General features: G+C 36.2%; 1 protein-coding gene across 15 annotated transcripts in view; it reads right to left on the bottom strand.

Moving 5' to 3' along the window:
- Positions 1–264: 264 nt before the first annotated feature.
- Positions 265–24019, bottom strand: part of RAD51C (RAD51 paralog C) — a 31778-nt gene continuing 8023 nt past the window's right edge. For 2 of the 15 annotated variants that reach the window (XM_070772554.1, XM_070772556.1), the window contains exons 5-10: positions 23966–24010; positions 16221–16352; positions 10895–10961; positions 8735–8795; positions 2509–2572; positions 265–1905 (exon numbers count right to left, since the gene is read on the bottom strand). In XM_070772554.1, coding sequence (XP_070628655.1) covers positions 1789–1905; positions 2509–2572; positions 8735–8795; positions 10895–10961; positions 16221–16352; positions 23966–24010 — 486 coding nt within the window. In that variant the 3' untranslated portion in view covers positions 265–1788. The other 13 variants (XM_070772555.1, XR_011561906.1, XR_011561907.1 and 10 more) reach the window with 13 other exon arrangements.

Raw genomic sequence — 24019 nt, 5'->3', positions numbered from 1 at the left:
ACGAATGGTGGCCATATAAGACAAGGAAGAGAGAATGATCTTTCTCCACACACATCCACCTAGGAAAATCTTTGTAAGCACACTGTAAGAAGGAGCTGTCTGCAAGCAAGGGAGACAGCCCTCACCAGAACCAGACCATGCCAGGACACTGTGAAAAACCATGAGAAAATTCTGTTGTGTAATTCAGTGGTATTTTGTTATTACAGCCCAGGCAGACTGAGTTTATAACTAGAAAAATAAATATCTTTCCAGCAATAGCAACAATTTTGAAAAGCTATGATATGTAAATTTTATTTAAAAAGTTGCAAACAAAAGAAATACACTTGGCTTTGTCTATATTCAGAGTCCTACAGTTCTTTTAAAGTACAGTGTCATAATGCTTTATAAAATGAGTTCTTACAGTATCCGATGCCTGGTAACACTGATAATTATCACTTAACAACCCCCTTACTCTCCTAATGTTATGATTTGAATAGACAGAATATAAAATGACAAGTAAATTTTTACAATGACTGCATTAATTATAATAAAAATATATGCCTTAAAGTACTCCAAAATAAGATAGCTACACTTGGTTATCCTAAAGTAATCAATTGAAATTAGTCTTAGATAATTAGGATGCCCATAAACCTGATTTTCCTGGGATAGTCCTGATTTATGTCCTGGTATAATGGCTAGCAGAGCCTTCTTTTGCTTCTTAAAAAGTCTTTGCAAACTATAGTTAAGATTGTGTATAATCAATTACAGAATAATTACATGTTTAAAATTTTATGAATTTAGTGTTCAGTCTGGGACAGGAAATACCAACTGTCACTAAAATCTGGAAAATATGGTTGTCACATTATATAATATTCAATCACTTAAATAATTTTCTTCTCTAGGAGCCAAAGTAAATCTTGTAAATGAATTAAGAAGTACTAAGACAAAAAAAAAAAAAAAAAGTACTAAGACAAACCAGGTACCAAAACATTTTTAGATTTTGAAACCACTCAAGAATTCAGATTTTTAATTTATTCAAGCAGTGTTAAGATTATTCAAAGGAAAACGTCAATACACCTAGAACTAGATCACATCATGTTTCAAAAATACAGAAATAAATGACTGTGAGCTTATCAACCTGAATATACTGAAGATGTAGGTTCCAGTCAATGTTCTAGATGGGATAACAACTTCTAAGTCTTTCAACATTATAAAATAACATTAAAAAATGAACCAATGACTTCAATTTTAGGATTGAGGTCACTAAAATCAGAGTGGTCATCTAAAATTTGTATCCTACCAATCAACTGAATGTAATAATATGCTGACTCATGGTGCTGGCTTTTCTTTATAGAAACAGGTCATTTTTAAGAGTTATCAAAGCTACATTTAAAGAGAAGAGCACAATGGTAGTGTGAAAAAAATCTTTTCTTCCTAGAAATGTCTAGGCAACTGGCAAAGAAACGAGGGAAAAAAACAGTCTGAATAATAAATTCAGATTAGCCACATGAGATCAGCTTTCCACATTTGCAAAACACAGTACCTGTAATATCTCTACTCAATGTTATTAACAATGAAAACAGGGTCACATATAACTATAGAACAATGCTTAATTTAGAAGAACTCCTTTAGAGAATCATATTTGTTAAGTAGTTTCACTTAGTATAGACCTGATTTGTTCATTCACCATTCACTTAATATATAGACCTAATTCACTCACACCATAGTGTGTTTATACTCTAAAGTAAGAGTCTACTACTTGTAAACATTGCATCTTTCATAGCATCAATACACATGTATACTTTGAGACTAGTCTTTGGATTCCTGTTCTTCCTCTGAGTCCCGTGATCGCTTCCGGGAATTCAATGAACCTTCTGTTTGCAATGAATATGCAGTAGCAACAATAGCATCTCTAAATCCCTGGGGCTGCAAGATGAAAAAGTATACAAGTATGCTTTAAGAACATCTAAAATAACAACTGGTCTTCCAAATACTTTAAAGTAATAAGAGAGCTACTTTATTCTTGGGATAGAAGTTATCAACCACTGTGAGTGAAGAGGATAAACCTCCAAGACAGGTGTCCAAGCCAGGACTATACTATTTTTATCTAGAGTCTCTTATGTATTTACTTATACATACACATATGCAGAAATAATAGTGCATTATAAAAATAATCTCTAAAGGTCAATCCTAACAAACTTTATGGTAGCTTTACTGGAAGAAATGAAAGGAAGTATCCCATATGCCACAAGGCATGGCTGAAAAAAAATCTTTAATATCCTGACATTACCCAGGACATGGAACACACTACCCTACAAATAAGCATTTCCTCTGTTCTTAAGAATAAATTTCAGTTCAATTGTGACTAGAGTATTCTTTATATATACTACTATTTGGGGGATAATGTTCTAAACATCAAAATCTGTCCTCAAATATGTTCACTGCCTACAGAAGCAATTTGTAAATGCTTTCTTCAAATAATTACTGCCCACTAACACCAAAATCCCACTCTAATAAAGTAATACTGACTGTGATCTGAAATGGTACTGTAGATTCCTTCTGGCTTGGTGATTTGTACAATGTCGCCAACCTGCTTAGAGAAAAATAAATATACACACACACGTCTTAATTAGTTCAGATGACTGAGTTCATAATTTATAGTTTTTCATTATAATTCTATTATTTTGTTGTCTAAGAACACACAAAGAAATATAAAAAATACTTCCTTAAAACAATAACTATATATATAATATATATAATAACTATTATATATAATAACAATAGAATTGTTTGCATAACTGAAATTTTAAAACAACCTAAAAAGACAATGACTAATTAAAATAAATCATTTTATGAATGACAAGATATTATTTACACGTAAAATAAGGTGGAAGAAAATATTTAATGAGATGGGAAAATATTAATAATACACAAAGTATAAGTTATACTGTATGATCCCACATTTATGAGTAAGCTTGCATACATATTTTATACAGAAAAATTACTAGAAGACTACAACCACAAAGTTCAGTTGCTATTACAAGGTGAAGGTTATTTTTTTGTTTGATTATCTATATCTTTCAAACTTTCTACAGTAATTGTGTATTTTTTATGTATGAGAAGCATTAACACATACTCATTATACTAATACAATCAATCTAGGAAAACACATTCTTTCAAAATGAATATGTTCAGAAAAATCATTGTTATAACAGGACAAGGTCTGATTAGGTACAATTTTATTGTGTACTCTAAAACTGAAAGCTCAAAGTGGTTGAGAAACAAAATTCTAAATTCTTATTACCTATACTCAAATACTATAATAGCAACAAATATAGCTGACCCTTGAACAATGCAAGGTTAGGCATACCAATCCTGCAATCAAAAACCTGAATGTGCACGCATGCTAAGTTGCTTCAGTGGTGTCCAACTCTTTGCGACCCTATGGACCATAGCCTGCCAGGCTCCTCTGTCCATGGGATTCTCCAGGGAAGAATACTAGAGTAGGTTGCCATGCCCACCTCTAGAGGATCTTCCCAACCCAAGGATCAAACCGGAGTCTGTTTCCTGCTTTGGCAGGCAGATTCTTTACCACTAGTGCCACCTGGGAAACCCCCAAAATCCAAATACTCTGCTTCAAAAACAAAGGAATTGATTGATTTATCCAAGAACAGGAAGGTGAGAGAGACTTAGGACTCAACTCCAGTTCTTTTAATTCCACATATTGTGATCTCACTGGCTTCCCTCATAGCTCAGTTGCTAAAGAATTGGCCTGCCAAGCAGGAGACCCAGGTTCGATCCTAGGTCAGGAAGATACATGGCAACCCACTCCAGTATTCCTGCCTGGAGAATCCCATGGACCGAGGAGCCTGGCAGGCTACAGTCCATGGGGTCACAAGAGTCAGACACAACTTAGTGACTAAACCACCACTACCAAAATGAAAATACAGAAACTATATTTATTGAAAAAAATACATCTATAAGTGGACCCACGCAATTCAAATTCCTGTTCATGGGTCAACTTTACAAGAAAAAACTTTTAAAGTGTCTTTTAAAAATTACTTTAGAACTGATATAACTTATTCACAAAAGTAAAGGTAGAAGCTACAGCTCAAGTGTTTGACAGATGACTGGATAAACAAAATGTGGTATATACATACCATGGAATATTAGTCTTAAAAAGGAAAGAAATTCTAACATTTGCTGCAATGAACCTTGAAGACATTACACCAAGTCAAATAAAGCCAGTCACAACAGGAACAATATTGTATGCTTCCGCTTATATTAATGAGTGCCTAGACTAGTCAGATTCACAGAGACAGAAGGTAGCACGGTGGTTGCCAGAGGCTGGTGTCGGGGGAGAATAGGTAGTTACTATTTAATAGGCATGGAGTTTCAGTATGGAAAGATGAAAAAGTTCTGGAAATGGATGGTGGGATAGTTGTACAATAATATGAATGTACTTCATGCCACTGAATTATACACTTACACGGTTAAAATGGTAAATTTTATGTTATAATACTGTAACACAATTTTTAAAAACTGATGTAACTGTACACAATGAAGATGCTAAGTTAAGAGAAAAATCAGACTCTCTTAAAAGATTATTTGTTTACATATAATGTTAATTTGTTTTCAAAGATAATTTATGAAGGCCATTTTTGTTTATGATCTGTTATTCTGTTTTGAAACTGCCCTGCTCCTCAGGCATAATTCAAAAAAGAAGCAATCAAAGACCATCATCCACTCAATAGTTTTTAGGTTTGTTCTTTCAGGATGAAAACAAGAATTCAAAATGTCATCTTTGTAATTGCAACTGTACGCATAAATAAAATAACTGCAAAGTAATATGTAACATAAGAATGTTATGGGTTTTTTTTATTTATTTTAATTGGAGGTTAATTAATTTACAATATTGTATTGGTTTTGCCATATATCAACATGAATCCGCCACGGGTGTACACGTGCTCCCCATCCTGAATACACGTACTCCCCATCCTGAAAGAATGTTATGTTAAGGAGTTATGTTCTGTTAGTTGTGTTAGGGAGTGAAATCATCAACTTTTATGATGCTTTAGGGTTGACTGTCTATCTTTAATGCAAAATGAAACAGGAAAAATAGAGGCACCTCCTTAAAATTAAAAAAAATCACACATTTTGATCCAATAAAACAAAAATTAGCTAATCTTCTGAAAAATGAGTATCTAAATCACCTCATATCACCATATGTCCAAAAAGGTACCCAGTATATCCGATTTTCCTGAGAAAATTATTAAAAAGGAAATAAGCTTTTAAGAAGAATTTACAAGTTTATTAAGAATCCTAAAGTCAAAGGGACATTATGTATTCAGATGGAAAAATCTTCCTCGAATTTCTAGGTAAAAACAAAATTTATTTCATGTCTGCATCTCAAGATATCTTTTTAAACAACAAACTAAACTGAAGAATCACTTGGCTCGTGGCCCCAGCTGAGATGAAGCTTAACATATGGCTGAACTGCATAGTTTAGGTCAGGAAGAAACAAGACAGAAGCACAGTTTGTGCTCTAAAGCTGAGACACATATGAAACAGTGTGTGGGGGTGTTGATGTATTACTCCACTCCACCACCAGATCTTCTTGGCAAAGCACGGTATAATTCTGAACAATCTTGGCCTCATATTATCATGAATATGCAAATTGGAGGAAAACCCACACAATATACAGGACAGAGACAAAAGTATTTCTTTTAATAACTGTTGAAATGTTATTCTGTTACTAGTCAAAGGCTAAAAATCCTGGTGAAGAACAGGGACTGGGGCATGAGATGGGACACTTAAGTTCAATCTCAGTATAAATCTGGCTAGTCAAGGTTTTCATTTTTCTGCTCAGACTAGAAGTGTTCATTTTTATAAACTATTTTCCCCCAGCATAAATTTCTATTTCGATCCTTTCAAGACACACTATATTTTAAAAAGCATACAATATTTCATGCAACTTTAATAACTTAAAGATATCTAATTTCAAACAATGAAGAATAAAACAATGTTGATTTTATTAGATGAAGTCAACTACTTCTAATTATAAAAAAGTATGCATACTACTTATCATATATCCACAGCCTAGGGAAAAAAGCAGTTTGGAAAAAAAGGTTTTTACCTAAAAAGGAGGATAAGATATACCTTCAGATTCACTAGCAATCAATGCAGTAATATAATTACTTTCAAGAAACAGCAATTATAGGAGAAAAGGAATGGACTCTTATAAAGCCATCTATAAAATGTGGATACTGTATCTGTGTCATAGAGTTATTTGTGAAATAAAATGAAATTTTATGTATACACACACAAAGAGTACTTAGCACAATGAAGAACAGTTAATATTCAAAAAATGGTAGCTGCTATTTACTATGTTTTAATCTTCCTGGGCCTTGATCTTCTCACTGTTAATGATAATAGGTATAGAGCCTTCAAAGAGTTACTGAAGGACTCACAGACATAGAGAACAAATGAGTGGTTACCAGTGGGGAGGGGGGGAACAGCAGTATAGGAATAGGGGATTAAGAGGTACAAACTATTATGTATAAAATAAGCTACAAGGATATCCTGTACAACACAACAAATATAGCCAATATTTTATAATAACTTTAAATGGAGCATAACCTTTTAAAAAAATTTTGAATCATTATATTGTATACCTGTAACATATAATATTGTATATCAACTATAGTTAAATTTGGTTAAAAAGAGATATTGAATGGATTATATGCAATGCTGTATATAAGGTGCACAGTTAAATACCTAGCACAAGCAAGCACTCATTAAAACAATACAAGACATAGGAAAAACATTCATAGAGCAGTAGATTTCCCCTAAATCTATCTATTCAATGTCAGCGTTCTACACCACTAATTTCTTGGGAAGGATTAGTAAGAGGCTGAAGTCATAAAATGGTTAACTCTGAAGAAAGTAAGCATGATTTTCCAACCAATGCTTCTACGATTTGACAAAGGGAAACTTCTTCTGATGAGTGCATAAACAGATGAAAGAAACGAAGAAAAAGATGAAAGAAGTATTTTTCTTTACTCCTATTTTTCTCACTTCTTAGATGTATTCTGTTATTGAGTATTTAATACTAGAATAGTAGAAGAAGACCACTATAGTACACTTGCTCAGGAGGAATTTCTAAAAACATTTAAATAGTGAGATGTACTTTACAGAAAACCTCAATCTGGAAAAATATAAACAATACGTTCAAAAGACTCTCATCTGGAGAACTGTTGCCAAATCTTTACAATAGGGTTTGTCGCTGAGAAAAGAACTGCTTTTGTGAATCCAGTATACAATGACTTATTTATAGAGTTGGGGGGATGGGAGTCAATGGTAAAACACTATGCATTATGGGGGGGGAAAGTTACCTGAAGTCTTTGGAAATGCCATCGGTTTTTTTTTGGTGGCAGATACGTTTTAATTCATATTATCATATAAAATAAAGTCATATTATAAATTCGTGGCTATATGAAACTTTTAGTATTTTTTTCATAGTTTTACAGTATTAGTAAAAATAATGACCATTATAAATAAGTATAAAATGGAAGTTCATGAAAAAATAACCCCAAGTCTTCCTTGACTCCCACCCTCCCACCAAAAAACTAGCTAGTATATGGCAAATATCCTTTTCACATATTATCTTTAGGCATATATTCACTTTGTAGTGGTGGATGGTTTAGTCACTAAGTCGTGTCTGACTCTTGTGATCCCACGGACTGTAGCCTGCCAGGCTCCTCTGTCCATGGTGTTTTCCAAGCAAGATTACTGGAGCGGGTTGCCAATTCCTTCTCCAGGGAAATGCCATCTTTAAAAGCAACACAAACTGCATGAACTAGTTACAAAAGATGTACAGAAATGTAATCAGTTCTGCTATGAGCTCAGGGTCAGTAACTTGGTCAGGCTTGATTTTTTTCACTTTGTACAAGAATGAAGAAATGCAGATAAAGAAATAGTATATCTGACCAAACCCAGTATGTGTTAAAGCAATCTTTTCTTTATCCACATGCTGTCTCAATTTCCCCATTTTACTGGAGCATTCCCAAACCAAGTTTTCTTGGTTATACCAATTAATTTCAAAGCAGAAAGGCTAGCATAAATCTGACATTTCTAGGCTCCATAGCTTTCAATTGCCTATTTTGAAGAAAATGAAAAGTGGTTTGTTCACTTGCTTAGTAGCTTTAAAAACAAACACAAAGGTTTCATGCTGCCATAGTTTTATTTTCAAGAACAATACTTGTGAAAGGTATAACAAAAGTAGGGTAGGGAAATATAAAAGAAAACAAAAATAGACACATTTTCATACAAGAAATATATTAAGAAACTAAGAAAAACCATCCTATTTTCCACATAAATTAAAGTCCTAAAGCTAACCTCAGAAGTTTTCCTTTTGTCCTGATTTTACTCTTCTTTCAATCCGTTCCAGGAACACAGAGTACTCAGATCCCTCTGCACGGTTAATAAATGGTACTTGATTTCAAAGAGCTTTAGAAGGTGGCATTCTTTGGCCACCTACTCATTTCAGGTGCACCCCATGGTTTAAATATTCCAAAGAACTTCCTATATAGCTAACTGTGCAGTATAACAACATGTTTTTATGCCTGCTTTGGGAGAAGGCAACAGAAGCTTTAGTTCACGGGGCACTGTAGAGCTCATCTAGCTCTAAGGAACTGATAAATGTTCAGTGTAATTTACCCAATATTTAGAATTACTAACCTGTTTCTATACTAACCTTTGCTTTTGGTCCCAGTGAAAGATAAGCCGTATTGTAGCAGCATGTCCCCAACTTTCCCCTGAGGGAAAAAGAACAGGATAACTGACTAGAGTGTAAGTCTCTGAGAACGCCTCTGACCAAAAGCAATTTTTCTTTACTCAATTTAACATAATGAAAGTATATCTGGTTTCAAAAAACCAGGTTTTGGCTAACATCCTGAAATTAATTGATTTTTACCTATCTGTGGAAATACTGGAGAGCATTATCACTACCCTCTTCTTGCTTTCAGAAAACTTTATTGAGTCAATCCATTTGTCAATCTTCCTTATCAACAGGCTTACTGACATATTTTGACCACCAGTAGAAAAGCAAAACCTCTGACAGAATATTTTTAAAGATTTTAGTAGAGACAAATCTTGAAGCACTGTGTCCTAATAAAACCATGAGTAAAAATTTGGAAAACTCAGCAGTGGCCACAAGACTGGAAAAGTTCAGTTTTCATTCCAATCCCAAAGAAAGGCAATGCCAAAGAATGCTCAAACTACCACACAATTGAACTCATCTCACACGCTAGTAAAGTAATGCTCAAAATTCTCCAAGCCAGGCTTCAGCAATACGTGAACCGTGAACTTCCAGATGTTCAAGCTGGTTTTAGAAAAGGCAGAGCAACCAGAGATCAAATTGCCAACATCCGCTAGATCATCGAAAAAGCAAGAGAGTCCCAGAAAAACATCTATTCCTGCTTTATTGACTATGCCAAAGCCTTTGACTGTATGGATCACAATAAACTGTGGAAAATTCTTCAAGAGATGGGAATACCAGACCACCTGACCTGCCTCTTGAGAAATCTGTATGCAGGTCAGAAAGCAACAGTTAGAACTGGACATGGAACAACAGACTGGTTCCAAATAGGAAAAGGAGTACGTCAAGGCTGCATATTGCCACCCTGCTTATTTAACTTATATGCAGAGTACATCATGAGAAATGCTGGGCTGGAAGAAGCACAAGCTGGAATCAAGATTGCCGGGAGAAATATCAATAACCTCAGATATGCAGGTGACACCACCCTTATGGCAGAAAGTGAAAAGGAACTAAAAAGCCTCTTGATGAAAGAGGAGAGTGAAAAAGTTGGCTTAAAGCTCAACATTCAGAAAACAAAGATCATGGCATCCAGTCCCATCACTTCATGGGAAATAAATGGGGAAACAGTGAAAACAGTGTCAGACTTTATTTTTTTGGGCTCCAAAACCACTGCAGATGGTGACCGCAGCCATGAAATTAAAATTAAAATAAAAATTACTCCTTGGAAGAGGAGTTATGATCAACCTAGATAGCATATTGAAAAGCAGAGACATTACTTTGCCAACAAAGGTCCATCTAGTCAAGGCTATGGTTTTTCCAATAGTCACGTATGGATGTGAGTTGGACTGTGAAGAAAGCTGAGGGCCGAAGAATTGATGCTTTTGAACTGTGGTGTTGGAGAAGACTCTTGAGAGTCCCTTGGACTGCAAGGAGATCCAACCAGTCCATCCTAAAGGAGATCAGCCCTGGGTGTTGTTTGGAAGGAATGATGCTGAAGCTGAAACTCCAGTACTTTGGCCACCTCATGCAAAGAGTTGACTCATTGGAAAAGACTCTGATGCTGGGAGGGATTGGAGGCAGGAGGAAAAGGAGACGACAGAGGATGAGATGGCTGGATGGCATCACTGACTCAATGGACGTGAGTTTGAGTGAACTCCGGGAGTTGGTGATGGACAGTGAGGCCTGGCGTGCTGCGATTCATGGGGTCGCAGAGTCAGACACGACTGAGCGACTGAACTGAACTGAAGGTTAGAAACAGAGTTATAACCTTATTCGTAATAGTGTGATTTGTATTTAAAATGGATTCACCCCTTCTCCTGCTTACGAGTATGTGATTTCTGAGAACAAGAATCATCTTATGAATATTTATACACTATGGACCTGACACAAGAGTTGCCAGAGAGTAGATGCTCAATAAATGTTAAACAATTGAAAGGATGAGTCAGTATCTCAGGGCACTGTGTTCCACGCTAAGATTTATCAGCAAATAAGAGAGAGTCTTCTCTGCTTTCTTGGAACTTACAATACTCAATAAGCATCACACCAAAGAGAGAGAAAAAAATGAATTTAACTACAAATTTTGTATTAATTGCCTACCCAGTGCAGGAACCAGCAAGGCCTGATTTCTATCAAACTTTGTTGTCATCTGATTGGTTAAAATTACCTACAAAAGCAAAATGTGAGAATATTAGGTGAGTCTCCCCCCAAAATTACAAGGTCTAAAGACATCATGTGTAAAAACTTAATAACTAGGAGCACTGGAAACAAGGGAATGTGTATTCTTTATCACTATTTCCTCTCTAGAATATATTTATTTAAAGGAATATAAAATCCTTAATAAATCTCTGGTAGTCCAGTAGTTAAGACTTCATGCTTTCAATGCAGTTTGGCCACGGGTTTGATCCTTGGTGGGGGAACTAAGATCCCACATGCTGCATGGTGTGCCCAAATTAAAAAATAAAATCCTTAATAAAATTAACTCAGTGTTTATACTGTTAGGGGAGAGACAATATAATCATTTACGATTTTACAGGAATAAAAAAAGAAACTGAGGCAAAGAATGAGGAGAGACCTAAAATCATATAGAGAGCACAGTATAATTAAAAGAACTAGGAAAGAATAAAATCCAATAACAGATCAAATGACCCCAAATTATAACTATACTAGACTGCTCAGATAATAGAGATACAGGTATTGTCTTACTCATAGATGGCCTCAAGGCTAACGATATTGCTAATTCTTTTACATATAGTGGCCTACAGAAAAGATAATGTATTTAAAAAGGTAGCAATTTTATTTTTTTGGTGTATTTAGTTTTTGGCTGCACCACGTAGCACATAGGGATCTTAGTTCCTCAACCAGGAATCAAATCTGTGCCCCCTGCAGTGGAATCTCAATTCTTAACCAATGGACCACCAGGGAAGTCCCACAAGATAGCAATTTGAAAGCAGAGACAAAAAGTGTTTAAGGCTAACTGAACACAGTAAAAGTCAGATTATCTGGCACCTTCTCATCGAAAATTCTCCAGAAACGGTTATTTTAAATACTGTTCCAATATAGATCTTCTCTCCAGAAATAAGACAGATACTACTACAAGCTGAAACTGGTAAAGAACTTCTAAAAAAGCAATGAGAAAAGATCTAAAAAAGCCACCAATTCTTTAAGAAAACTGAGGAAGAAAAGGCTATTTGGCTGTTCCCACCGTAGTGATCAACACCATAAAATTTTCATCTACAAAGGAGAAATGTGTGATCTAGATTTCAGGCAGGCACAAACTGGATGACAACAACTTCCTCTAGTCTCTCTCCTCTGAATGCCACAGTGGTTTTCCCGTGTGTTACCTTACTCCAGGTATCTGTAGGATACCTGGAGGATAAGCTAAGTAGGAACTTAAATTGGTAATTAACTGAAATATGTCTAACTGGCATCTACAACACGTAATACTCTTTACATACTACCAAGTGTTTCATCTTTAGCAAGTGGGATATTCACTTACACCAACACCTTTTGATTAAAGGTGCACTATTCAATTCTGTAGCCATTAGCCATATAGCTTTTAAAAACTAAATTAATTAAAACTAGAAATTCAGTTCTTCCACAGCATTAGCCACATTTGAAGTGCTCAACAACCATGCAACTATTATATCAGACTGAGCATTTTTTCTTTACAGAAAGTTCAATCAGACAACATTGCTTTACAGACTATTACACATCTTACACATTATCCACTACACACCTTGAGGCAAATGTAAATAGACATACTGGCTTACCAGTTGTTCAACATCCCAAAATCAGAATTTGCATCACTAGAAAATATTTATAAAATAATTAATACTCTTTCTGCAAATGTTGGGTTTACCATGATATAAATGAAAGTTATTGCGTAATTACTCCAAGCTCTTAAAGAATGAGTCCTGGGACCTCCCTGGTGGACTAGTGGTCAGGATTCTAGGCTTTCCTGCAAACTGTGATGGATGGTGCCAAAAAAAAAAAAAAAAAAAAGCATCTTAAAGTAGTGAAGTAACAATCACTTTGAAATTATGAACTTCAGTGCTTTAAGGATACTTCTGCTGTCCAAATGTCCTTAAATGAATGAACAGATAAACAAAATACGGTATACAAATAAAATGCAAAATTATTGTCATAAAAAGCATACTGATACATGCTACAACATGGATGAACCTTGAGAATATTATGCTAAGTGAAAGAAGCCAGACATAAAAGACCATATATTGTATGAATTTATATAAAATATCCAAAGATGACAAATCCATAGAGACAGCAGACTAGTGGTTGTTAGTGGCTATAGGGAGGGTGCAATGGGGAATGATGGTGAACGGGTATGAAAGTTCTTTTTGGGGTGGTGGAAATGTTCTAAAATTAGATAGCTGTGATGGTTGTACAGTTCTGAATACACCAAAATGCACTGAGCTACACTTTAAAATGGTAAATTTTATGGTTTATTAACTATATCTAATAGGGCAGTTAAAATTTTTTCTGCTAAAAAATAAATGTATCTCTAAAAGGTGAACTATACCTCAAGAAAAAAAGTCTATCTTATATTTTAGCCACACACACAAAAAAGTATAATTGGAATCTAATCAGGAGGAAACATCACAGAAACCCAAACTGCAGAGATATTCTCTAAAAGTCCTGGCCTGTATTCTTAAAACAGCAATAGCACAAAAGTAAAGAAAGGCAACTAAAGAGATATGACAAGTTAAAAGCAATATGTGATTCCAGCTGGCAAAATGAACTGGGGAAAAAATTGTTATGAAGGACATCACTGAGATAAGTGACTGAACTAAAATATGGATTAAATATTAAAGTGCAATATAATATTAAATGTCCTCAATTTGATAATTATACTCTGGATACCGTATGAGACTGTTCTCATTCTTAGGAAATATACACTGAAGTATTATTAGACAAACGGATATGATGTGTGCATACATTTTAAACAGTTTTTAAACAGTTCAGAAAAATATACACATAAACTGTGTGTGTGTGTATCTGTGTCTGTGTGTGTGTACAGAAAGAGAGTGGGGAGAGAGAATAAGAATGAAAAAGCAAATCTTGGGAAATGTTATATAGGAATTCTTTATATTATCCAAATCAGCAAAATAAATTTTATCTTTTCCCCACTGAACTATAAACAACAAAAAAAAGAATTCCCATTCATTGATGTACAGAACATACTTTGGAATACACTTTCTGGGAGCATTTTGCTAATATATAACAAAAGGTTTAAAAATAGAGATATCCTGTTTGGCTTAATATTTTCACAAGTAATTGGACACATGGACAAAGAAGCATATATTAAGTTGTTGACTCTAAACAACGGGTGACATTTCATGTTGTTTAGACTACTCTTTTTTTCGCAGTGGTGGCAGTGGGGAGCTGCACTTCACAGCTGGCAGCACCTCAGTAACCTGACCAAGGACTGAACCTGAGCCATGGCAATGAAAGCCTGGAACCCTAATCACTAAGACACCAGGGAACTCCCTAGATTACTTTTTTAATCAGAAAAGATGGAGCTCTGTTAAAAAACAAAAGCAAAAACCTAAGGAACTATACAACCCATTATCCTTGAGTGCCCCCTACTGGGGACTCTTCGCTGATACTGCTGCTGCTGCTAAGTTGCTTCAGTCATGTTGGACTCTGTGCGACCCCACTGACGGCAGCCCACCAGGCTCCCCCGTCCCTGGGATTCTCCAGGCAAGAACACTGGCATGGGTTGCCATTTCCTTCTCCCATGCATGAAAGTGAAAAGTGAAAGTGAAGTTGCTCAGTCACGTCTGACTCCTAGCAACCCCATGGACTGCAGCCTACCAGGCTCCTCTGTCCATGGGACTTTCCAGACAAGAGTACTGGAGTGGGGTGCCATTGCCTTCTCCATCACTGATACTAACACAATGCTACATTACAAATCGGGCTTCCCAGGTAGCTCAAGGGGTGAAGAACCCGCCTGCCAGTGTAGGAGAAAGGTTTGATCCCTGGGTTGGGAAGATCCCCTGGAGGTGGAAATGGCAACCCTCTTCAGTATTCTTGCCTAAAAAAAAATCCCTTGGAAAGATAGGCCTGCCTGGTGGGCTAGTTTATGGGGTCACAAAGAGTTGGACACAACTGAACATGCAAGAAATTACAAATTAATGACAAGAAATAATTCAAGACAGGACACCATGTTTTGAGGATATGCAAAAAAGAAAAGAAAAAGAAAAACTCAAAAGAAAAAATGTACGTTTTGAAGTGATTTTAATGAGGAGTTATTTACAACTTTGTGCTTAGGATTCTAACTGAGGTACAGACAAGAAAATCAAGGTAAGTAGTTTGACCTCCCTTCTCCCTCCCAGACGTGTGTGTGTGTGTGTGTGTGTGTGTGTGTATGTGTCAGAGGTGGGATGAAGCTGCAGAGAGGGAAGTGTAAACAGGCAGTTAAAAAAAAAGTTTTTACCTCACTCTTTTTTTATCTCTTTACTTCTGAGCTCATCTTTACCTCTCTCCTCACATTACATATCTGGAAGAGTTAGTTTCTCCTCTAAATATTTAGGCTGTTTACACAATTTTTTTACCCATCCGAGTGTGTGATTCTACATTATGTATTAATCAAAGGCTCAAGAATAAAAGAAAAATGGCACTGTTGGAAGAGCTTACCTGAGAACATCAAGTATATTACAAAGAAAACAATGTAATTATCAAAGGTGGCATTTCTTTATCAAAGTCCATTTTTATAATTCAGCATTTTAATTATGCTTTTTACTTTCCAGGAAAACTGATACACAACACTCCGACTAGATTTAATTTGTCTTACAGAAACCAAACTGAAACAAAACTACATTCACAATTGTATACTGGGGCTTCCCTGATGGTCCGGTGATTAAGAATCCACCTGCCAATGCAGGGGACACACATTCAACCCCTGGTTTGGGAAGATTCCACATGCTATATGGCAAGTAAGCCAAAATTACTGAGCCAGCACTCTAGAGCCTGCAAGCCACAGGTACTGAAGCCCACGCACTTAGAGCCTGTGCTCTGCAACAAGAGAAGCTACCACAATGACGAGCCCTCACACTGCAATGAAAGTACCCCTGCTTGCTGCAACTAGGAAAAGCCCATGTGCAGCAACAAAGACAGCCAAAAAAATATATAAATATTAATAAAAAAAGAACTGTATGTCCATATTATTTGCTTTCAGACAAATTTTATATTTTGCTATTTCTAGACTTTAACATTTAATTTCTGGGTTTTTCTGTCATATTGCACAACATGCAAGATCTTAGATACTTGACCAGGAATCAAACCTGTACCCCCTGCACCAGAAAAGTAGAATCCTAAACACTGAACCACCAGGGAATTCCCTACATGTGAACATTTTATATAATCGTGACTTTATAACAAAACTCCCTTTACTAATAATACTTACAGCTAATCTGTGGTTGTTTGCAAGGCTGATCATCTGCTGGGCTAGGCCATTTAATAATCGAGTACGAAGGGACAGGTCATCTAGGTCATGACGAAAAGGAAAAGCGATACCATCCACTATCACTAATCGAACCTAATTACAAAAGAGAGAATGATATTAGGTTTGGTATTTAAAATAAAATAATAAATGGCAACCACAAAGCAGAGTCCATTACAGAAAAAAAAGAAACAAAATTTTAAAATCCAGCGTTCTATTTCCTACTCTCCAAAGACTTTATTTTGGTCAGGTAGAAAGCTATTCAGTGCTTTCTGCACTAGTCACCAGAAGTTAGAATAAACTCTAGTTTTATAATTTATCATCTTAAAAAAATAATTCACTAAAAAAAGCAATTACAAGTTTCTCATAATTTGCCACTATACCCAGTCTTCACAGAGGTGGACCAATAAAAAACTTTTAAAATCTTAGTAAAATCAATTTTTCAATTAAATGTCAATTTTATAATCAGGATTCTTTTTATGTTAAAAAACAAAGCAAAAAAAACCCCTCTCAAATATTAAATTATAAAGGTTTTTTCAAACGCTTAATTTTTGGTATATTTTTCTTTAATTTAAAATACACTATAGGGCAACTAACCATTACAGAATTCAGCAAGAGGCAAGTCTGTTTTGAATTCTAATCAACAAAGTTTACTTGCAGATGATAAATAAACATTTTCATGATAGTTTCATTTCTAATAGGATCTAAATAATGGCTCCTATGGTGAAGTTAGAATAATATATAACCTAAGATCCAAGAACAAACAGAATCTGGAAACTAATCCAATTGTAAACAAAATATGACAAAATTATATATTTTTATAAGGACTAGACAAAAGGAGAAGCTTTTGTGAAGCACTAAGTAGGCTGTTTTTATATCTTTCATTCATTACTTCATTCAACAAATATTTGACACCTACTATATGCTAGTTACTGTTCCATGCACTGGGGAACAAGAGACAAGATCTTTGATCTTTTGGAGCTCATATTCTAGTGGAGTAAGGGACAATTTATATGCAAACAAATATATGAATAATTTCTTTTTTTAAACTCAATAGATTACAAAAGATATAACTCAGCACCATATGATCCAGCAAGCCCACTCCTGGGCATGTATCTGGAGAAAACTGTAATTCAAAAGACACATGCATCCCAGTGTTCATAGCAGCACTATCATAGTACCAGGACAAGAAAGCAACAAAAATGTCCATCAACAGATGAGTGGATAAAGAACCTGTGGAGTGTGTATATATGTATGTGTGTGTGTGTACACACACATACATATATATATCCATGCATAATGTATAAACATATACATTCAATGGAATACTACTCAGCCATAAAAAATGAAATAATGCCATGTGCAACAATACAGATGGAACTAGAGATTATCATACTAAGTGAAGTAAGTCAGAAAAAGACAAATATCATATGATACCACTTATATGTATAATCTAAAATATGACACAAATCAACTTACTTACAAAATAGAAACAGACTCACAGACATAGAAAAAAACATGGTTACTAAGGCGGAAAGTAGTGGAGGGATAAATCAAGAGTATGGGATTAGCAGATACAAACTACTATATATAAAAATATTTAAACAACAAGGTCCTACTGTATAGAACAGGGAATTATATTTACTATCCTGTAATAAACCATAAACAATAAACTGTGGAAAATTCTGAAAGAGACGGGAATACCAGACCACCTGACCTGCCTCTTGAGACACCTATATGCAGGTCAGGAAGCAACAGTTAGAACTGGACAAGGAACAACAGACTGGTTCCAAAGAGGAAAAGGAGTACGTCAAGGCTGTATATTGTCACCCTGCTTATTTAACTTATATTGCAGAGTACATCATGAAAAACACTGGGCTGGAAGAAGCACAAGCTGGAATCAAGATTTCTGGGAGAAATATCAATAACCTCACATATGCAGATGACATCACCCTTATGGCAGAAAGTGAAGAACTACAGAGCCTCTTGATGAAAGTAAAAGAGGAGAGTGAAAAAGTAGGCTTAAAGCTCAACATTCAGAAAACAAAGATCATGGCATCCAGTCCCACCACTTCATGGCAAATAGATGGGGAAACAGTGGAAACAGTGGCTGACTTTATTTTTTGGGCTCCAAAATCACTGCAGATGGTGACTGGAGCCATGAAATTGAAAGACACTTACTCCTTGGAAGAAAAGTTATGACCAACCTAGATAGCATATTCAAAAGCAGAGACATTACTTTGCCAACAAAGGTCCATCTAGTCAAGGCTATGGTTTTTCCAGTAGTCATGTATGGATGTGAGAGTTGAACTATAAAGAAGGCTGAGTGCCGAAGAACCGATGCTTTCGAACTATGGTGTTGGAGAAGACTCTTGAGAGTCCCTTGGACTGCAAGGAGATTCAACCAGTCCATCCTAAAGGAGATTAGTCCTGAGTGTTCATTGAAAGGACTGATGTTGAAGCTGAAACTCCAATACTTTGGCCACCTGATGCGAAGAGCTGATTCATTTGAAAAGACCTTGATGTTGGGAAAGATAAAGGGCAGGAGGAGAAAGGGATGACAGAGGATGAGATGGTTGGATAGCATCACCAACTCAATGGGCATCAGTTTGGGTAAACTCCAGGAGCTGGTGATGGACAGGGAGGCCTGGCATGCTGTACAGTTTATGTGGTTGCCAAGAGTTGTACATGACTGAGCGACTGAACTGAACTGAATAAACCATAATGGTAAAGAATATCAGAGAGAGTATGTATATATACGTATAACTGAATCACTTTGCTCTACACCAGAAACTAACACAACATTGTAAATCAACTATGTGTCGATTAGAAAAAATATGAAGGACATAATTCAGGAATAGTCAGATGGAACAGATGCATAGAGAAGGTATGGGGAAGGGACACAGAGCTTCCACGATCTCTCCCAGAGCCATTCTCCTAGCACTTCCACAGGTTCACCAACTCAGAAGTTGTGAATAAGATACTTTATGATAATGATAGGGGCTATAAAGAAACTCAAACCAGGTGAAATGACAAATAAGTAGGTGGTGAGTAGAGGGAAACTTAGACTAGATGTGAGGAGACATCAATAAGAAGGCAGGCAATAGAACTGACTCCTGGTGGAGAAGGAAATGGCAACCCACTCCGGTACTCTTGCCTGGAGAATCTCTTGGACAGAGAAGCCTGATGGGCTATAGTCCATGGGGTTGCAGAGTCAGACATGACTGAGCGACCAACACACTAAATTGAGGAGATGCTTGATGGTGCAAGGGTACACTTTATCTCTCCCATCTCCTGCAGGAAGCAGGATGGGGCAGGCAGCACCTAGAAGGCAGGATGGCGCCCCCCACCCCCATCCCTTCTGGAAGTCTTAGGGCCTCAGTGCCTGCAACAGCTGGCCTTGGGCAAATAAAAGACTAAGTTATTTTAAAAAATTAATTAATTATTAAAAAAAAAAAAGAACTGACTCCTGGATAAGAACCTCTAGGAGAGAAAGACAACTCACATATATTACGAAACAGAAAGTCAAAGGCCCTAAGACACAAATAGGTTTGGTATGTTTAAAGGGTCAGAAAAGTAGTGAGGAGGAGCAATAGGAAATGACAGAAAGGAATAGTGCTGAGGCCAAATGCTACAGCTCTTGAGCCAAGAGCTAAATTTTTAGGAGTTTTACAAATCCACCATCAAATATAGTCATCTGTAACAATTAAACTATACAAATTTATGAGTAAATAAATTATATTAAAATAGGGATAATAAATACTGAAAAGTTACCCCTACTACATTTTACTATTATCTATGCTCTTAAGGTTACTTACATCTATTTTACCTTTATAGTGGAAACATAATGAAACATAATGATGTGCATGGTTTCTTCTCTACTCCATGTCCAATGACATACTTGAAATCAGCTATGATAGGAGTATTTTCTACATGGAAACCAGCAAGCAAATAAGCTACAGATCAAGATTTGATTTGTTTTGCTGTCCAGACTTCTAATAAAGTGATGGAAAAAAATGTCATAATCAGATTGATCTTAAAAATGTGTCCGTAGGGAACAGACTAGTGGTTGCCAAGGGGGAGCAGGATGAGGGAGGGGTGGTCTGGAAGTCTGAGACTGGCAGATGCAAACTATCAACATTATACGTAAGATGGATAAACAACAAGGGCTTACTGTATAGCACAGGGAACTATATTCAATATGCTTTGATAAATCATAATGGAAAAGAATATGAGAAGAATATGTATAAGTGAATCACTGCAGTACAGCAGAAATTAACACATTACAAATCAACTATATGTCAATAAAACTTTTTCTAAATTATTGTGCCTACATCTATTACATTGCGAACTACACAAAAAAATTGAGGAAATAAGCTACTACTTTTGGAAAAGGAATTCAATAACTAGGAGTGATCATTAAATCAAAAGAAGGAAAATACTATATAATTACATGTTTTTGTTCTAGGGTATTTGCAAGGAGTCCCTAATACCAAGGGCATCCAAGGACCTCTCTGCTCAAATCAGAGCAGCTACATATCTAATCTATAATGGAAGAATAGAAATAAGTCTATTTTCCTCTCCACAGTACAGATTTTATTGAAACTGGCCGAATTACAAAGATCTGGACCTTCTGCTAAGTAGTAACTGTAACACTGATGATTCTTCTCCAAGTTTAGAGAGCAAGTTCCTGAATATACTCTGGTGAGTTTCCTTGATATCGCAAAAAGGAGATTATACTGAATAAAGGAAACTCAATGAATGACAGAGTTTGAGAGGGAAGGATAAAACAAGCATTGTCAAAAAACCCAAGCACTGTCATTCAATTCAAGCTGTTATTCTACAGCTGAAATTAAACAGTTACCAACGTGAATTTCTCTTTTTTTTTTTTGGCCTCACCCTGTAGCTTGCAGAATCTTAGCTTCCAAACCAGGGACTGAATGTTAGCTTTCTTAGCAGTGAAAGGGCAGAGCCCTGACCACTGAACTGCCAGGGAATTCCCCAGAAAATAATTTATAACCAGAAATAAATGGTAACTAGAGCTTATCAATGAATGTGGTTAAGCTGCAAGATAAGAGATTAATACACAGAAATGTGCTGCATTTCCATACACTAACAACAAAAGCTGGAAGAAGCACAGGCTGGTATCAAGATTGCCGGGAGAAATATCATTAACCTCAGATATGCAGGTGACACCACCCTTATGGCAGAAAGTGAAGAGGAACTAAAAAAGTCTCTTGATGAAAGTGAAAGAGGAGAGTGAAAAAGCTGGCTTAAAGCTCAATATTCAGAAAACGAAGATCATGGCAACTGGTCCCATCACTTCATGGGAAATAGATGGGGAAACAGTGGGAACAGTGTCAGACTTTATTTTTTGGGCTCCAAAATCACTGCAGATGGTGACTGCAGCCATGAAATTAAAAGATGCTTACTCCTTGGAAGGAAAGTTATGACCAACCTAGATAGCATACTGAAAAGCAGAGACATTACTTTGCCAACAAAGGTCCGTCTAGTCAAGGCTATGGTTTTCCCAGTGGTCATGTACGGATGTGAGAGTTGGACTGTGAAGAAAGCTGAGCGCCAAAGAATTAATGCTTTTGAACTGTGGTGTTGGAGAAGACTCTTGAGAGTCCCTTGGACTGCAAGGAGATCCAACCAGTCCATTCTAAAGGAGATTAGCCCTGGGATTTCTTTGGAAGGAATGATGCTAAAGCTGAAATTCCAGTACTTTGGCCACCTCATGCGAAGAGCTGACTCACTGGAAAAGACTCTGATGCTGGGAGGATTGGGGGCAGGAGGAAAAGGGGATGACAGAGGATGAGATGGCTGGATGGCATCACTGACTCGATGGACGTGAGTTTGAGTGAACTCCGGGAGTTGATGATGGACAGGAAGGCCTGGCGTGCTGCGATTCATGGGGTCGCAAAGAGTCGGACACAACTGAGCGACTGAACTGAACTGAACAACAAAAGATCAGAAAGAGAAACTAAGGAAATAATCCTATTTGCTGTCTCATCAAAAGAATAAAATATATAATAATAAACCTACCTAAGGAGGAAAAAGATGTGTATTCTAAAAACTATAAAATGTTAATGAAAGAAACTGAAGATGTCACAGATGGAAAGATATATCATGTTCTTAGACTGGAAGAATCAGTATTGTCAAAATGACTATACTATCCAAGGTAATCTATAGATGCAATGCAATTCCTATCAAATTACCAAGGGCATTTTTCACAGATCTAGAAGGGAAAATTTTTAATTTGTAAGGAAACACAAAAGGCCTCAAATAACCATAGCAATCTTAAGGAAAACAGAGCTGGAGGAATCAGGCTCCATAACTTCTGACTCTACTATAATGGTACAGTAATCAAAAACGTGTGGTGCTAACACAAAGACAGGCTTATAGATCAATGGAACAGGACAGAAAGCTCAGAAATAAACCCATGCACCTACGACCAATTAATCTACCACAGAGGAGGCAAGAGTATTCAATGAAGAAAAGACAGTCTTGTCAATAAGTGGTGCTGGGGAAAGCTGGACAGCCACATGTAAAAGAATGAAATTAGAACATTCTCTAACATCACACACAAAAATAAACTCCAAATGGATTAAAGATCTAAATGTAAGACCAGATGCTATAAAACCCTCAGAGGAAAGTACAGGCAGAACACTCTTTGCCATAAATTGCAGTATTGCCTTTTGGATCATTATACCTCCTAGAGCAATGAAAATAAAAATAAACAAATGGGACCTAATTAAACTTAAAAGTTTTTGCATAGCAAAAGAAACCATAAACAAAATGAAAAGACAACCCACAGAATGGGAGGAAATATTTGCAAACGATGTGACCAAAATATATTTATCTTCAAAATATACTAACAGCTCATGCAGCTCAATATCAAAAAAAACAAACCAATCAAAAAATGGGCAGAAGATATAAGTAGAAATTTATCCAAAGAGGACATAAAGATAGCCAAAAAGCACATGAAAATATGCCAATTACTAGAGAAATGTATATCAAAGCTTCAATGAGGTAATCAGCTCACACTGGTCAGAATGGTCATTATCAAAGTCTAGGAAAAATAAATGTTGGGGAAGATGTAGAGAAAAAAGAATCCTCCTACATTGTTGATGTGACTGTAAATCCCCATCCTAAACCAATATCCTAAACTTGTACTCTAAAGAACTAGGAAAAAAACAGCAAACTAACCCCAAAGAAAGTAGAAAAAAGTAATACACATTAAAGTGGAAATAATCAAAACAGACAAAAGAGAAACAACTGGAAAAAATCACTGAAATCAAAAGTTGATTCTTTGAAAAGATCAACAAAATTGACAAGCCTTTAACTAAAATGATTAAGAAAAACAGAAAAGATGCAAACCACTCCAATCAGGAATGAAAATAGGGACATTACTACCAACCTTATAAAAATAACAAAGAGAATACAGTGAACAACTGTATGCCAAAAAATTAGATAACCTAGATGAAGTGGACAAATTCACTGAAAGAAACAAACTACTAAAACCTGCTAAAGAAACAGAACATCTGAATAGATTTACAATAAGTAAAGAGAATGGAAAGTGACAGTTTCTCAGTGGCGTCCAACTCTTTACAACCCTATGGAGTCTAGCCCACCAGGCTCCTCTGTCCATGGAATTCTCCAGGAATTCCCTTCTCTGGGGGATCTTCCCAACCCAAGAATCAAACCTGGGTCTTCTCCATTGCAGGCAGGTTCTTTACCATCTGAGTCACCTGAGTAGC

This window comes from Bos indicus, chromosome 19, assembly GCF_029378745.1.
Source record: "Bos indicus isolate NIAB-ARS_2022 breed Sahiwal x Tharparkar chromosome 19, NIAB-ARS_B.indTharparkar_mat_pri_1.0, whole genome shotgun sequence".
Lineage (NCBI taxonomy): Eukaryota > Metazoa > Chordata > Mammalia > Artiodactyla > Bovidae > Bos > Bos indicus.
Note: the sequence above shows the minus strand (reverse complement) of the source record. Positions and strands in the feature narration are given on the sequence as shown.